This window comes from Strix uralensis, chromosome 7, assembly GCF_047716275.1.
Source record: "Strix uralensis isolate ZFMK-TIS-50842 chromosome 7, bStrUra1, whole genome shotgun sequence".
NCBI lineage: Eukaryota > Metazoa > Chordata > Aves > Strigiformes > Strigidae > Strix > Strix uralensis.
In genome coordinates, this window is record NC_133978.1 from 17,393,350 (window position 1) to 17,411,438 (window position 18,089).

General features: G+C 34.7%; 1 protein-coding gene across 1 annotated transcript in view; it reads right to left on the bottom strand.

The window, feature by feature from the left end:
- LRMDA (leucine rich melanocyte differentiation associated) overlaps positions 1-18,089 on the bottom strand; it is a 693,265-nt gene that overhangs the window by 281,686 nt on the left and 393,490 nt on the right. The window contains exon 5 of the mRNA XM_074874568.1: positions 7,546-7,672. Coding sequence (XP_074730669.1) covers positions 7,546-7,672 — 127 coding nt within the window. The remainder of the gene's footprint in view (positions 1-7,545; positions 7,673-18,089) is intronic.

The window sequence follows — 18,089 nt, forward strand, 5'->3', positions numbered from 1 at the left end:
TTACATTCTGATGAATGGCACTTTGTTAAGTAGACTGAATACGCTGATCACAAGACAAAAGCCAGACCATGTGCTTGCAGTAACTAATAACTGAGGTTTCTATAGTTCTGAACCTACAAATAGGAAAAAATATAAAAAATAAAATAAAAAATAACAGCTGTAATAAACAAGTTGCCATGCTAGCTTCCTCAATTAAATGGATGTGTTAATGATATACAGTGCCTATTGCCATTCATCAGAGAACCTCCAAGTGCTCTACAAATATTAAGTCTTACAAAGGGATCAATTTGCTCACTACTACTGAAAGACAGACACCTTTCAGGTGCAAAGTAGCAGCTGGTTAACTAGCACACTGCAACACTACATAACAGTTTAGGGCAGAAGGTGGAGAAGAATGCCTTAGTAAATTGAGACTGCAGAGAAATCCATGGAGGCAGAATGTAATTACCTGATTTGGAATCAGGCCAGAGTTTGAGGAGTAACACCCCTTCCTATATCAAAAGTGCACTGGGATCATTAATGGCTAGAAGGACACTGGCTTCATGATAATCATATACTTTTTTAAAGGAATAGTTTTAGGAAAGAGACATCATCTTTTGCATTCTGTATCTTCAATAACAATTAGATACTGAAATGTAGTCCACATAATACCTTCCCAAAGAACTAAATATACATCAGTTTTTCAAGAATTATCACCACAAGAACAAACAATGAAGATGAGTCTTTCCCCCTGCCCTCACACACGTATGACCCACACATGTCTATTCTTCCTTCTTGACATTTGGAATTACAGCAAACTAAGCAAAGAGAATACATTCCTTTGCTATTTCAGCAGCTGCATGTTTTCAGCTTAGTTCTCACTGTTTAAAACCATTGCTTTTCTCTCATTTAGCGACTGAGGTTCTTTCTCTCTTATCATGTGACCTGTCATGCATGAAGACAAAAAATACAGCACAAAACCAATCAACTCCCTTTAAATGTCTTAGACTGCAGATTCAAGTATTGCATGCAAGCTTCTTAGTTTCCAAGCTCTTTGTAGCTCAGATCCCATCTTCAACTTTACTATCATAACAGTCTTTGCTTCCTCTTTGGATACTGGCCCTTCTCTTCCCTCTGTTGGCTGCTTTTTCCCAAGCCGGCCTTTCAGTTTGCTTTAACAAAGCTGCCCTTGCAGGCACTTTGAAGGCAACTCTACCAACTGTTAAACTGCTCTAGATCCTGTTATTAATTCCACCTTTTCCAGGAGCAAGAGCTTCCTCACATGATGTGTAAATTCACAGCCAGATCAAATTTATTGTTAGATTTCTTCACTAGGACAACACACTACATAGCAAGTGCAACAGTGGTCTGCTACTGATCATATGCAAAGACAGTGGGATCTATTGCACAGTAACTCCAACCAAAGAATGGAGTCTGGCTCTCCTTCATATGCACATTTAATTTGATATATAACCTAAGGAAGTGTAAAAGAAGCTATCACATGTTGATAATTACTCAATTATTTCATCCAAAGACTACATATTAGGCAAGATCCAAACTTCAGTAGCACTGCTTGTTGACCTGTATCCTTATATATTGTAGCTGTATGTTCGCAGGTCCACACATCATCCTCCACAGTGTCTCACGGGTGTCTTCCATAGAACTTCATTAGCCATTTGATGAACTACCAGCTCTCTTATTAGTCTAGTATATAACTTTTCAGTCACACCCGCAAGCCCCTTACCACTTGCACAGATAAAAAACCTAGATTTCCCATTTCTTAAAAGATCATGTCACTAATTTACCCTACAAGCAGCATGAGATGTGGTAGCAGATTTTATCTCTCAACACTGAATCAAGACATATCCATATTTTGGGAATTGATTTATGTTGCTACAAAAATTGAGGACAGCTTTAGTGTCCTTTTTAAAGTTTTCTGAACAAAGTGTTCTTGAATTTATTAATATCACAGCTCAAATTCCATTTCTGGACTTACTTCGTGGTGAGCTCACACACACATACACATACCAGATAGACAGCTATTACTGCAGTGTGACTGTCAAGGGTACATACAGATATTTTGCAAGACAGAGAGGTAGAAAATACTAGTTGATGTTTCAAGGACTGGATCATATCCAAAAGTTTCTTCTGGTCTTCTTTTCAACTAATTGGCTAATACAAACATTACAAGAATCTAAACTTCCAAATTAAATGAAAAAAATTAAAATGTGGATCAGTATACCATAAGGAAAAGGAAAACAGAAGGAAAATCCTAAGGTCATCTCTCAGTTCTTCAACATCTTGGTCACTTCTTAATGTTGGAATTTCACAATGCTTTTCTTATTTCTTATTCTACCACATTAATCATCATACCTATTCCCCTGTAGGCCACAGGAAGGCTTACTTCAAGAGGTCATGCCCCAGTTTTAGAAAATAAGTAAAGTCCAGCAGTTTAGAAAAAAATATGCAAATGTTATTGGCACACAATTATTTCATGAAATTTTTATATAGATATGTTTGCTTACATTTGTTTTGGATCATGGGATTTTAAAAATTAAAATTTTTAAATGACTGAATTTAGCTCTACCAGCTAGCAAGTACCACTCTTGTATCTGGCAGATCATACTCAGCAATGTTTTATTCTAAACCATCAAAGTGTTCATACATACAAGTATCAATTCTGGCATTTTTTTTCCAATTATTCCTTATTCCTAATTTTGATGAGTCATTAGGGGATTATAAACCAATCATGTGATGGACTCTTGCTTAAAATAGTTAAACTTCCCAAAGAGCAAAATGGATACTTCAGTGTGTGAAGTGGTAGCATGATTGCTACAATGTCTTTGAGGTCAATATGTTTTATTGCATCACAGTCTACGTTGGAGTCTTAAATTCATGACATTGTTCTGGTTTAGTATGTGAAACCTTGACATTTGGACAATAAGAAACCCTATTATGTAGAAGCACTCTCAAAGAGGTATCTTACTAGCTAGGAGTTCATTGACACAATGATTCTTTACACTTTGGAAGCCTTTTGCTCTGTATCTACTTCATAAGCCAAGATCTCTGCACAATGGTGCTGGTAAAAGGAAAAAAATTGTGAGCAATGCAGATGTTCTCCAAATATTTATCTGTCACCTTTTATTTACTTTTTAAAACCATCCTTGTTTTCCTTACTTAGGGAGATGGAAAAAAGGTCCATTAGATGCACTAGTTAAAATTCTTGGAAGCAGATAGGATAGATCTGTTTAAGAAAAATATGATTCTTGTTAAATAGTTAAGGACAAAAATTACTAAAATCACTCCTTATGCCTCATCTGATTTTAATAGAATTTGAAAAAACATTGGTCACTTTGATAATGAGCTTTTCCTATGAGCTTGAACACAAGAATACTGACAATGATCTGAAAGCAACACTGTAGATTTTAGCTCACCTTATTTCTTAAGCTGTAATGCCTAAATATTTACTCTTCCTATCATAATAAAATAATTTTCCTCTACCCTCCAAGTAACGGTATGAGCAAGAATAACATGCACTCATTACATGAAACACAGATATTAGACTTGCCTCTCTGCTTGTCTCCATCCTAGTTCCTCAGAGAACAAGTGCTATGTCAAGTTTTATAATTATAACTTGTGATGAAAACAATGCATCAGAGCGGGGAAAAGTTCAAAACACCTATACAGCCATCTTTTGTTGTATAGAGTTTCCTTTCTAGCTGGTGGACAAGATGCTCTTGGTAAAGTTGCAAGAAAGCAGAATAACTCCACATAATATTAAGTCAGTTACTTGGAAGTATACCCATGGATACCTGCTGATGATTCTGTCCTAAAAGCTGCAAGACTGTTACATGTGACCAAATGCACACTGCTTGCCACTATAAATAAAACTGATTAAAATGTTAACCTTAAAAATTCAGTAAGCTAAAAAATAGTTGTTGGGCAGAGGGGTTGCAAAATATTGGGAAATATATGTATTTTATAAATGTAAGTGCATTGACCCAGTATTAATCAATTAAACTTCTATTTAAAGAGAACTACAACTGTGTATCTTCTCATAGCAACACACTTCACATACAATGGCTATATCCACATTTTATCATCTAGATTAAATGATCGTGAACATAGGCCTTTAAAATATGAAATTATTATGTGCTTTAATAAATCATAATTCCATTTTTTTATTTATATTATATGCAACAAAAATATGGAGTCTTAAAATGTATTCTCAAATTCTATTTTCAAATTCTCACATTCTGTTTTTCATGTCTAAGTTTTAAAGATGAAACAGTTGGAAGAAAAATTCATATACCTATAAACCAAAGAACGGTACATTTTTAAATAATTATGTCAAGAAATGATAACTGTACTCTTTGTAGAAAGCAGGAATGAATAATTACAAAGCTAGGACATAATTAAGCAATTTTGACTGTCGTATTCTTGAGCTGTCTTTCTGATATGAAGTGCTGTCATGCCCAGAAACACACTTCACACTGGACAGGCATCTTCCGCTTTGATCTACACTTTATGCCAGTGAAATGAGGTCATGGTCTGGACATTAAACAAGGCTTCCTCATCTGGCCCAATGCCTTTTATCCAGCCAGGCTTATCCAATCTTTATTAAAAGCAGGCATGATACAACGTTCAATATTTTGACAAAAGCAAACATAAACATCACAGAATAATGAAGTTTAGCTCACTTACACAGCGAGATGGAACACTGCATTGTAACATTAAACTGCTTTCTAATAAATGACTGTATCTTTCCATAAGACAGTCATCACAAACAGATGCATTTTAAACAAAGGATGAAATGAAGCAAAGCACAAGAAAGTGCAGTGTTCTGTTAAAAAAAAAAAAAAAAGAAAAAAATAGGGGAAAATGAAAGTCAAAAATTTTATACAAAATAAAATATTTATGACTTACTGATGATTGGTGATTGCTAGATACTTTTGTATTTGAGCAAACGCAAGCTAGTCAGATGGAAATTTCTTGCTTTTATTCTCATTTTGTGTATTTTTTTCTTGGTGGGGTATTTTGCTCTCCCAAGTATTTCATGTCAAGACTAAAATGAAAACAATTCCCCACATCACAGCCTCCTTAGATCATCAGTCTGCTTTTTATGCTGAATAAGCCATATCATGTCCTGCTTATCATAATGGGGGAAAAAAAACCAACACCTAACTTAGGACTTTTTTTTTTTTTTTTTTTCTGTAAAAGCAAGTCCAATAGGCCTACTGTTGTTACTACATTTGGCAGAACAACGTTTCCATGTGGCATCCCAATGTAAATACTAATCACTCCAGCTCTATTCCTGGCAAGCATAGGCTGACACAGTGGCCATTAGCTTAGGGGAAAGGAAAAAAACATTCTTAGGAAGTTCACTGACAGCAGGGTCTTATATCACTAGGTCAACTTCTTACGGAGTTCTTCTGATGGCCAATACTGGATGAGCTGCAGTCTTCCTCTTAGTTTGGATCAAGGTGTATTCTCTAATTAGTTTCAGAAAGCTTAGAATATATTACCACTAGCTGTCTGTTAAATTTGGCTGAAGCTGGTCAAAAATCTCAACAACTATATGGGAGGGGAACTGATGAACAGACAGAGAGCATAAGATTCAGGAAAACTGAAGAATAAAAAAAAACATTCTGTATTCAATATATTACATATGACAGAATTTGAAAGTACAGTTATTATGCACATCATCTTTATACTATATAGAGGAATGCTTCTTGCTATTTACATACATATCTGCATTTGAAAATATATAGGCAGAGAGGATTCTATGAGTGTTCTCAGACATAAAAAGAGTTTGCATGCATGTGTACTATAAGCATGAATATCTTAGGAAAGAAGCAAATTTGAAAACAATTTTAAGAGGTTTATAATATCTGTTCTGCATCTAATTTATATTTATTTTAAATTAGCCACTTCTGTAATATATATATAATATTGTATGATGAGGGTAATTTTGTATCACCTTAAGAAGCATTAATTCATGCCATGAAAAGCATTTACAATGATTTTACCATCAGCAATTTGTACCAAATAATTTACAAAGAAGAAAAAAACGTTTAGTATGGCAATAACAACAGTAAATTTGATCCTTCTGCAAATTTGCTGAAGTAAATGTTTTATCATAAGACTTAGTGGGTAAATAATTCAAAACTATACAAAAGGTTCAATTACAGATATAAAAGATAAAGATGTTATCTCTACATGTGTGAAGTAATTTACCCCTAGCTATTGACTTAAAAAGAGGTTTCATCCAGACAAGAAAATTCAAATTTAAGAAAGAGACGCTTTTTTCTTTTCTTACACTATTAAGTTGGTCAAAATTTGAAGAGCAGACTCTTAAAGAAAAAATCTAATTGCCAATAAAATTAAAAAAAAAAACATTTCACTGATCCAAAATCTGATTAGATAAGAATTATAAAAGAACACAACATACTTATGCTATATCTAACACATTTCAGCTGTTGCATTTGGCCAGATTCAGCAAAGAAGGTTTGCTGTGAATAAGATATCCACAGCAACTTAGAAATAAATTATTTTATCTATTACATATATGAAGCTGAAATAACTAAAGGTAGTGGTAAACAATATATCAAAGCTATGCCTTTATCAGAACTGTTAACATTTTAGTAGTTATAAATGAATCAGTCTGAATTAATTTGTTATGCATTGCAATTGTACCTGTGATAATGCATTTATCTAGCAACATTGTTATGCTACCAAACACTGCATTTCCATAACTGCTACATTATTATTCAGCATTATTGAAAATCTGCAATAAATTATTGATGGTATATTTTAGAGAACAAAACAGCAAACAGAAAGCAAGTAGACTGAAAACTTGAGTGGAGTTTTAAGGAAGATCTGCAGCACTAAAACACTCTGAAGCTCAGGTTGCTGTTATCATGTATTGATCAACAATGGAAAAAGAAGGTAAAATGGAGAATTCACATTCTGTTTGCATCAGCTGTATGCACTACGCCCAAAGTTGATGAAATTGGTATCAAAAGCTCAAATTACTGAAGCCATCTCTCTGATGTTGTCTATGCCTATTAGCAGGACACCACATTAAGTAACATCGTACAAAATTTGAATCAGCTGGTCCACTAAAAGCCAACAAACACCATAGGTGTGAGCTCTGCAGTAGACATTTGTGTTTAACATACAGGGCAGGGGACAACTTGTCAGAAAAATTGCATTCTTTCACAAAAGCATATCACACAGTTGTTACATATATTTAGACAGAGTAAAAATACTCTTTTAAGCTCAGTGACACATACTAGTTACTTTGTTACATGAAACAGAGGCTGGAAAACAGAAATTTGATAACATAACTACAGTCCATTAACCAGATGAAACAGTAAAGTTTGATGTTAAAACACAGTAAAATTACTAAGGCTTTTGTCCCTCGCCTGACCACGTTCACCAGTCCTTTCGATCTGAAAGGTTTTGCCTGTTACTTTAGCAAAAGATGCAGCCAAGCTTTTGGAGTTATTTTAAAACAGTGCTAATGAATCACATTGTTGTTACTTCTTACATCTACTCTCCTACCTTAGCATCCTTGGGCTTAACCACTTTCATGAAGGCACCTCTCACCAAGGCTTCCTCTCTCTCCCTCCTGGTTACTTTCCGAGTATCAAGAAATTTCAGGTTTGTCAATTTGTGCAGGACAAAATATCTGACAGATAACAAAATGCACACAGTTAAAATACAGTAATAAACAGAGACATACTCACAGACTAAATGACTAAAAAAAGAACAGCAATAAACAGCAACAGCCTTTGTTTCCTCTCTCTGTTCACCTGTTTTGTGCAACATATCTTACGTAAAGAGTTATAACACTTATTTTACTCTCTCAAATAAAGCTTGCTGCAAGCTGCCCATAACAATTTAATACTGGGTGGATAAAACAGATAAGAAAATTATCACCATGGGCATGAATGTTCTCTATAGGTATTAGTGAGCTATAAGCTTATACCCAGAAATAGATTAAATTGGAAATTGTTTTCAATTGCCAGTTTGGAAAAAGGACTTTTGAATGATTCCAAAGATTCCATCCCACATTGCAGGGGAAAACTAATCTGAGACATGGGAAACTGCCAGCTATCTTCTCTGAAAGTTCTCAGAAAACATTCATTTGCCAGTGCTTCCTCAGATTTTTATTATGTTTACCTAAAATCACAATGTTCAGCAACATTAGAGACACATGAACAGCAAATCACAGAAGAATGTAATTTCTCTTCTACCATACATCCTAAAACACCATCCTTTGTCTTGAAAGATGTGTACGTCAGTGTTCAAAACTCTTAACATTACAGGAAAGAATTTGTCAAGAGAAAGCATAGAGAGTTATTCCTGGTCTCTGCTTTCCAGGACTGCATTTTGACACAGGCATCATTTGGAAGGAGAATTCCAGTTTTGTCCTGCCAGAGAAACAAGGGGTATCCTTATGGCATATGGAACCCAGTTCAGGATTAAATGCAAAAGCACAGAGAGACTATTTTAATGAAAAATATTTTAAGAAATCAAAGTTCTTGTTAGGATCCATCAGTACTATATTCTATTTATCCTTTTTACTCCAAGTACAGCAGCTCTTTAGCCTCAAAAAAATACCATTGGCTCCTTGCTTGCAGAGGGAGAGAATATGGCAGATCAGAAACAAACTAAGGCACACAACCATGACAAATCAAAATATCTAACCACCTCAAGTACATGTTATTTACATACAATCAACCAGATGTGAAGCAGACATTGCAAAGTGAGAGAAGTAACAGACTTTTCCTGGCAGGGGGTAGAAAGGTGATTGATAATGCTCCCCATGCCTAGCTGCTTTGCATAAAACTCCAGTCAGTCAGAGCACCTCCTAATCATAGCAATCCCTTCTGGCATTGGGAGGAAGAAATAGAAGTAGTAGAAAACTCTGCATAACATAACATTTTGAAAAAGAACAACAAACAAAAAATGTGTTTTTAAAGGTAAGAGTTATCTTATAATACTGTTCTCAGGACCAGATAAACATATGAAAAAGACTGTAAGACTCCCCTTCTACAACCAAGGAAAATTTAACACTGCAAATAAACCTTTCCGTCAAGTACACCTTTCCTCTGTGGCAACAGCTTTGTCAACAAGTGAACTGAAAATGCTCAGTACTGAAATGCTCAGACAATTTCAGTGTGAATCCTCAATCTATGACCTTCAATGATATTTGAAGAAGAAAAAGAGTCACTTTACAAAATAGAACATATCCTAAGACCATTTACTAAACAACAGCTCCAGACCTATGAGACTGACACATTCTCAGACTCCTCCCAGCTTTCCTGGCTGCCCTTCAAGTTCTCCCTGGCATTTTGCTGGCCCTTATCTTTCAGTGGAGGAGAAGCTATCCGTCTTGCATTACTGGCAGAAAAGCTCTGATGACAACAGATTCTTTCAAATGAAGACACATACAGAAGGAAACAATATGTCAAGAGTGAAGAAGAGGAAAGCTAAAAATGAGTAAAGACACCCACTAAGTGTAGGGTGAGAAAAGATGAATATTCAAGTGAAGAAAACATCGGTATTAGAAAAATCAGCAAATGTTTAATGATGGAATGAAATATGCCATTGAAAAGCAGACTGCAGAAAAAATTACAACAGACTAAGACAGCATTGTCATCTATGCTGGCTTTGGATCACATCCCTAATGTCAGTCTCTCAATCATTTCAAGAGTTTACAATTATAATCGCATTCCTTGATACAAATGTATTTTTAAGCCATCCTGACTGCACTTCAAAAAACAGAATTAGCACCAGTACTTGCCAATCCAAAAACAAAACCAAAAAACCCTACCCACATAAACAAAACAGCAAACTACATCACAAGGCACAGGTTTGGTGTTGTTTTTTTTTTTAAATTTGCACTCCTTAAGGAGAGCAAATACTAAAAAGTATCGTAAAGGTTATCCCAGCAGTAGAACAAAGGTGTATCACTGATTAATTCTTTTAAAAGGTGATTCAAAATATTCATATTCCTTTTACTAAAAGTGGGATAAAAAGAATCTGTATTATATGAAAATAATATGATACTTTTCTATTAAATGGCTTAAGAAAAGCATTGGGCTTCCTGGATATATTTTAGCTAGAAATATGAAGATGCAGCTTCAATCTAAATGTAAGACAAGTTTGCCATAAAAAAATAGAGGAAAGGATTACCAAAGCCCTGGAATGAACACTTTACAATATCAATAGAACCCTTGTAAATTTAATCCAGGGTTATTTGTTGCACAAAATCTCTTTACTGTGATATATGACTTAGTTACTAAGGTTATCACAGCAGTATCCTAAAGTTGCATAGTACATAAAACATTTCAGTTAACAATGCAGGGAGGTTAACTCCCACAGATAACCTACTATCAGAGGGTTAGACCAGATGACATGCCTCTGTCAGCTTTCAGGAGCTATTGATGGTTCAATCAGTTTGTTTTGAAGGTAAAGTACAACAAAAGGGCACTAAACTTATTCAAACTGTCAACAGGGACTATCTGGAATGTTGCTTGCAGGTAAGTAATTTTGGGTGTTTTAAGACTATTATCAAACACCAATGGCTGCAGAAAAAGACAGCTACTAATAACACAGAATGCAGCCATCATAAAATACTTTATGGCAGGTACTAGGATCCATAAATTGCATGACACATTGCACCCGTTTTGGACTTGTAAAATCACTAGCTAAGAGAATGCTGTTTAATGAAGAAAGATCCATCTAAATTTTACATTATGTTTAGGAAGGTTAATTTTACGTTAGAGGTTGGGGGGCACACCCTCTGGTTTTTTTAATCATTTTGAAACTTAGCACTGCTCCATGTGCTCTGAAACTGCTGTTACTGGGTTTTAACATCTTTACAGCAGTGTGAAAAAAGATTATCTTCAGTTATGAGGATAAAGGTGAGCTTCAGAGAGAGAAAAAACAGAGACACCAGGAAGGTGCTTAGAGATCCATTTATCAGTGCATGTGAACTGATCTTCTAATTCATGATGGATTAAGGAAATTAAATATGTAAGTAAAGTTGCATCTTCTTTTGCCCATAATCATCTCCTTCCCTTGACTCCCAGTGCCAAGACTCCCATGAAAATGAGCTAATAACAGGTATCTGTCACACACAAACTGGAACACTTAGAGATGGAGAAAGACCAGAGAATATCGCATTTCAAGTTATTTCAGTCCTAGTTAAGTGAAAATGACAATAAAGATTAACAATTAATTTACCAATTTTGTAAGTGTTGCATGTGATTAGTATTATTTTAATAGCTTTTACACAGACCTGTCGAGATACTGAAAAAGAGGGACAGGCTTGAGGGGGCATGTGCAAAGGAATGCAGTGAGTTGGGGATTCAGCTGCTATTGACATTGGCAAAAGCTCAATGGGGCAAAGCCTTCCTTTGAAGAAACATGTTGGAGTTCAGAAAGGGACAGAACAAAGACAGCTTTGAGATCAGCTATTACTATTTATTAAACAATGCACGACCCCAGTTTTTGTATAAAGAAATATTGTCTCTGATAATGACTCACTCTACAGTCTTTGACAAATCACAGACCTGTCCATTTTAACTCTGCCTTACAAACACAGAAACTAAGACCTATCAGTTACCTTGCACGTATATTCTGTGTTTCTAGTTCTCTACTGTGTAACAGTCATTATCTAAAACATAGTCCTTAGGTGATTCCCTCACCCCCCAAAAATCAGTGATGGTTCACACAATCTCAGGAGAGAGTTTCACAGGTGAAGCAAAAGGGTTCAAAGAGAATGTTTAAGTGTTTGTAAAGGATCACAAGGAAGAAACAAACAAATCTATTTTAGACATATGTAAGAAATTTTTCAGTCCTGATCCAAAACACACAGGCATAAATAACTTTTATGCCAACTCCTTTTTTTTTGTTAAATAGCTACTGTGTAATTTCATTCTGATCCATTTTTTCAGTAGCCATTTAGGTTCAGGCATAAAAATTCCTTCAGTTTTAATGAGTATTGGTACACTACTCCTTACTATTATCAAACAGTTCTAGGAAATTTTTATTCTAGAGCTGTGAACACTATAACAAAGAACCAACCAAACAAAAAAATCACATATCATAGCATCTAAGGGCCTCAATTCATTTATTACCTCCCTTGGAAAAGCAGACAAGTTGTAGAACATGGTTGGCCTCCTGATACTGAAAGATAATGGCATCACCCGTAAGCCACACTATAAGAAAATCTTAAAAGTGGCAATAAATTACTTGGGGAAAGAATGTTTCGGGCTTTTTTTTGTCCTTCTGCTACAAGAAAAGTATAGTAAAATTGTATATGTTAAGAGTTTCAGAGAAAATAAACTCTTCCACTGAACCTTTAGTGAAAAACTATGGTAAGAAGTAGATTCTGTATAGTCCTTTATTTTGTACTTTTATTAACGAAAACTGGAATATAAAACTGTACTATATCCATCAATATTTAAGTTTAAAACACAAAATTAATCTGGCACTGAAAAATTGATAAATATTTGCCCAGAAGAATGCAGAAATGTCTAGCTCTATCCGTATAACTGCAACATGCTCTTTGTTTCAGAAATTTTACTTTCACTTTTCTATTTTCTGTGCTATTGTATTCCCTTTTTTTGACAACCATAAAACATAAAAATATTATACCTATTTCAGACTTTGAAGGGCTCATTATGCTCTCAGTTACATTATTGTAAACTAGAAATAATAAATAACCTGAAGTTGGCAAAGTTACATCAGCATTCAAATGGGGAGAGATGAAAACAAAAATCAGAAAGATTGAGCAAACATGTTTATGACACTGAACCACATTATCTCCTGTAATTGTTTCTTCTGCACCACCAAAAAGCTTAACCCCCTACCCCCACCCTTACCCCACCAAACTGTATATAGGTGGCTGCAGAATTTCCATCTGCAACAAAACTTCCTCCATAAAGAGTTAAGGAAGCCAGGTCATAAACTTAAACCACCACCTTCCAGAACAGAAGGCATGATGTTTACCACGAGGTATGTTAGAGGATCACATAGCCTCTGTGCAACCCTGGCACTGCCTGGTGTGTGATGACCATGTAATTCTGAGGGGCTCTCAAGTCACTCAGCAATCCAGACTGCCTTCTACTTTTAAGATCTTCTGCTCTACTTCGATGCAGCAAACAACTCTATGAATTAGAAAAAAATGTCTCTATACATGTAAAAATAATTATAGCTATGTCTTGATTTACTGTGTTAGTATGGACAAAATGGGGTATTAAGGACTTCAATTTATTGGGTTCAACAAAAACATTATAATAGTTCTTGCTCACAAATCCTTACAGTGGCTAATCTCAGACGGAAGATGTGTGGCTATCTGAAGTCTATCAAATACAGGGTTTTTTTCTTCCAGGTACTGTAGAAATGACAATGCCTCATGCAAACGGTGAAGTAGCACAGATTCAAAGATTATACAGGTGTAAGGGAATACCCTAATCATCTCATTAGGTACATAAAAAACATATACAGAAGTACCACAGACACCAATCCCTCCTGCTAAAAGAGAGCCTCAACAGTAAGTTCACTGATTTTGACGGGCTATATTAGCATTATTTTCATTACTGAGGACTTCTAGTCTCCTACTGCTTCTTGAATAGGTATTTGTATTACCATCAAAATTCAATAATAAGACTGTTTAAAATAGATGAGTAGGTTCTGTCTCAATTAAAAAAACCCAACACTAAACCAAACCAAAACCACAATAGAACAAAGCAGAACTGTAGGGAAACTGAAAATTATGTAAGAGGAGCCAGCATTTCACAGAATCAAACCTGTGGGATGGGAACAGCTGATTTAGCTTGAAAAGTTAATCCATACAAAATGCATGCACTTCCTTTCTTGCTGTTATATCTTAAGAGGACTTCATAAGGTTATCACCATTTGCTCCCCTGGCCAAAGATAGCATATCTAGTATATGTACTTTTAAGCTAATTTAAAATAAACTCAGGCATTTGTTTCCACTTGCCCTTGTTTCCATGTCAACAGCACTTAACAAATGCATCATTCCAGGAAATGTCAATAAGGAGCAGAGAAGAATGAACAAGCACTGAAAACTTCACACATGACATACATCCTTCACAATCATATCGCTTTAATGAAAATAGGTGAGGTCACCTGCAATATTCGCAAATGCTTTGTAATACATTCTGACCCAGATGATTTTTCACAGTTCAGTAACACCACGTTTGAAGTTTTCACTGCAAACAATACACCCACAGGACTGACCAAGTGCAGGTACAAGAGAAGCAACCAGCAATTACTGTGTTGACTTCTGTTACTTTGATCTCCAGGTCATGACCTTTGCTTTCAGGCAATCTTCAAAGTAGAGATTGTAAAGTAGGTTATTTTAGAGAACACACTGTTTTGCAAGCTATTTTTCCATATTTCTTGCTTCCTGTTTGAGTCAAAAGCCTTTAAAACTTTCCTATTGCCATTATATTTTAGATATTCTGCTTTCCCTTGCCCTCACCCCCAAGATTCCCCTTCACAAAATATCGCCTTCCAAAAAAGGAAAGCTTAAAAAAAACAAAAGTAAGAATTTATATAACTTTTTTTTCTTTTTCTGAAAGAAAATAAAGCTATTTTACAATGATGGAAAAAAGTGAGTTTTTATAATGAACTAAACCAGTTTGCTTATAAAATACCATAGAAGGGAACTTTCCATTTTCTTTTCCTCTCTAAGCAAAAATTCCAATGAAAACATAGAAATGTTTTCAATTTGTTCTCCTACACATTTGAAAGGTAAGGAGGAATAACAGGGTTGGAAAAATAAATAGTTCTTGTTTTTTCTTTTTCTAAAAAAAATCCCACTCAAATGTTACTATGTTTCTTAGAAAAAAATAGCCACTTTGAGAAAAAGTCACAACAATGTTTTTGTTTAAATTAAGAACTAGCAAAAAGCTTTAGTATTGAAATTAGTATACCAATGGATTACCTGAGGAACCAGATCATAACTTCTTGACAAAAAGCATAGTTTTATACATTTTCCAACTATTTATGATAAAACCTAATTATTTTCAAAAGATGTAATATTACTTTTTAACTCTGTTACCAATATCACAGCAAATCACTGGACCTTGAGTTTTTAAAAAATTTACTTTCCACATTTTTTTGAGCTTGAGATTTTGGGGGTTTTACAGCTCTTTTCAGTTTGTTGGAATGAGAAGATTAAGCTTTGATTTTCTAGCACCTTTCTCTTTCTGGTTGAGGAATTAAATAGCCTGAACTCTAATTGAACTCAGTAGGAATGAAATTAAAGCTCAATGAAAAATGAAGCTGTGGTTCCAACGGTCACTGCAAAAATTTACAAAAAGTTCCCATTCAGAAGAAAACAAAACCAGTTAAAGTTTATGGTAAAGCAAAATGTTTACATAATTCAGGTTCACTGAAATGCAATCTTTTGACCCTTTCTATATGACAATTTTTTTCAAAAAAGGAAAAATCTTATAAAAAAATATTACTTCAAACCATTAAAAATTCTGAAACTGGCCATTTCAAATGTTTGCTTTTGAGATTTGAAGCAATACATTTGATAAAATACAAATACTTTCTCACTCAGGAAAGCTTGCTGCTATTAAATCTGTGAGATAAATCTGTACATATGGGGGAAGGAAGAAAAAGCTTGTGTCCAAGATGCTTCAGAACATGTATTCAAAACTCTGAATTAGCTATTCAGAGAAAAATTAACAGAGTACTTTTAATCAGTTCCACCATGAAGAAAGAAAGAAAGAAAGAAAGAAAGAAAGAAAGAAAGAAAGAAAGAAAGAAAGAAAGAAAGAAAGAAAGAAAGAAAGAAAGAAAGAAAGAAAGAAAGAAAGAAAGAAAGAAAGAAAGAAAGAAAGAAAGAAAGAAAGAAAGAAAGAAAGAAAGAAAGAAAGAAAGAAAGAAAGAAAGAAAGAAAGAAAGAAAGAAAGAAGAGATGGATAGAGAGATGGATAGAGAGATGGATAGAGAGATGGATAGAGAGATGGATAGAGAGATGGATAGAGAGATGGATAGAGAGATGGATAGAGAGATGGATAGAGAGATGGATAGAGAGATGGATAGAGAGATGGATAGAGAGATGGATGCTTTTGGTTTTTGAGTCTAATATTGTCTGGCAAACACATTTCATATAATGTAACAAATAATTACGGGAAAGGATCAGGAAGCTTTCATTATAGCAGCAGAATCATAAATCATTCAACTAATTAGAATTCCATTCTTCTTTCTTAAAAGAGCTTTAATTAACCTAGTTTATATGGAAAAAATATCCATTTTTTAAAAAAATTGAGGGGAAAGAAAATAGAAGTTATGTTGTAGTTTCCAGCAGATTCATAAATACAATCACTTCACAGTTTGACATGGTGGTTTGCCATGATGTGACCTGAAACTAACTTCACCTCCCTGAAATCAACATTTTTGCATTGAAATGAAACAACAGACATGCTTGTTTTGATGTATGGCTGTGTGACATATTATAAATATTACATCATATAACCACAGAGGATGTCAATCAATAAAGAATTTTTTTCAGACAGCACTAAATGAACCACCGGTTCTTGCCTCTGAATGGCTCCTTTAACATACTACTTTTGCTTAAATGATTAATAGGAGACATATTGTCAGAAAACATACTTAAAGTGAAAAACAGTAAACTGTAGAAATATCATTCATTTTTTAAGCAATTCTCTAGTGCAAATGTCACATAAATTTACATAGAGACAGCACTATTAGACTCTCATAAGCTGGATAGCAAGCATACCTTCCACTTAAGTGTGAAAGCAATGGGAAAATATTTTATTAAATCTAGGCTGCTCCACTTGGTAAAAACCAAAATATCACAGCTAAGATGGATTCAAAAGTTGAATTGTTAGAAGGTGAAAGCCTTTAGGCTAATGGCAAACTGAAAATCCTTCTCAAAAATTTGGAAGAAAAAGTATATGCACACACAGGACAGCTGTGCTGCTGTTTCAACCTACAGCATTTATGAGCAATAAACTGGTGCATTGAATTCATGCCGCTTTCCAATAAACCTGCTTTTAGTCTCCACCATTTTGTATTATTTTATACTAACTTCTACAGCAGAGTTTAGATTACATGAAGATAAAATCAGAGTTTTACTATATAACTCTGAATACTGCAGGTGATCTGCTAAAAAAAGAAAGCTCAGGCTCTGCAAAGTCGGCAGCATTGTGACCGGTCCTGTTTGGATCTGACTTGCCTCAAACAGCCATTTTCAGCCAATGTGAAAAATGCTGTCACACAAAGACTGAAATCTTGATCAGATGTGAACAAGGAAAAAGCAACCCAACTATTTTTTTTTAAATAATCAATATCTCACTTGCCTAAAGGTTATAGCTATGAAAATTATGTCACTTCAGCAGACGTTCCATAAGTTTTGGATCTATACTCACAATCATCATCAGACACAATTTTTTTTATTTTTAAAAAAATAACCCTTGTAACTTTTAGCAACATTTCAGTTGGATCAGTTGAATAGTATTTTATCAGGCTTCCACATTAATTTCCACATGACCTTTTGTGTAATCTAGTTCATAAAAATTACATTATAAAGATAGTTTGGGGGGTTTATTTGAATCTAAACACTAACTGCTCTGAGTAAAGCAGCACAATGTACAAGGAGTCCTTTCTTCTGTGTTCTTTGATAGTGCCTTGATAACTATAGTAGAAGAAACTCATCACCATAATTGAACGTTAGCAGAAGACAATGCAACTGGCTGAATGTAGTAATTTTGGTTTTTTTATTGACTGTCACCCTTAGCATATGTAAATGTTGCCCTACCTACCTTGACCTTAAAGAAGAAAAGGCTGTAAGTAGGCACATATGAGCACCCACATTCAGGAAATCCTGTGCATACCTGCTAAACTCAAACATGTGCTATACAGCACTGAAATATTTCTTGAAATAGAGTTCCTGAGAGTGATCTTGCTGAAATGGGGTTACTCAAATTCCACGGTGTTTCATAGCAGAATATGCCACAATGCTTTCAGAATAGAGTAGATGTTTGTTTGAGACTCTGAGTTGGGTTTAGTTCAATATTTTTCCAGTA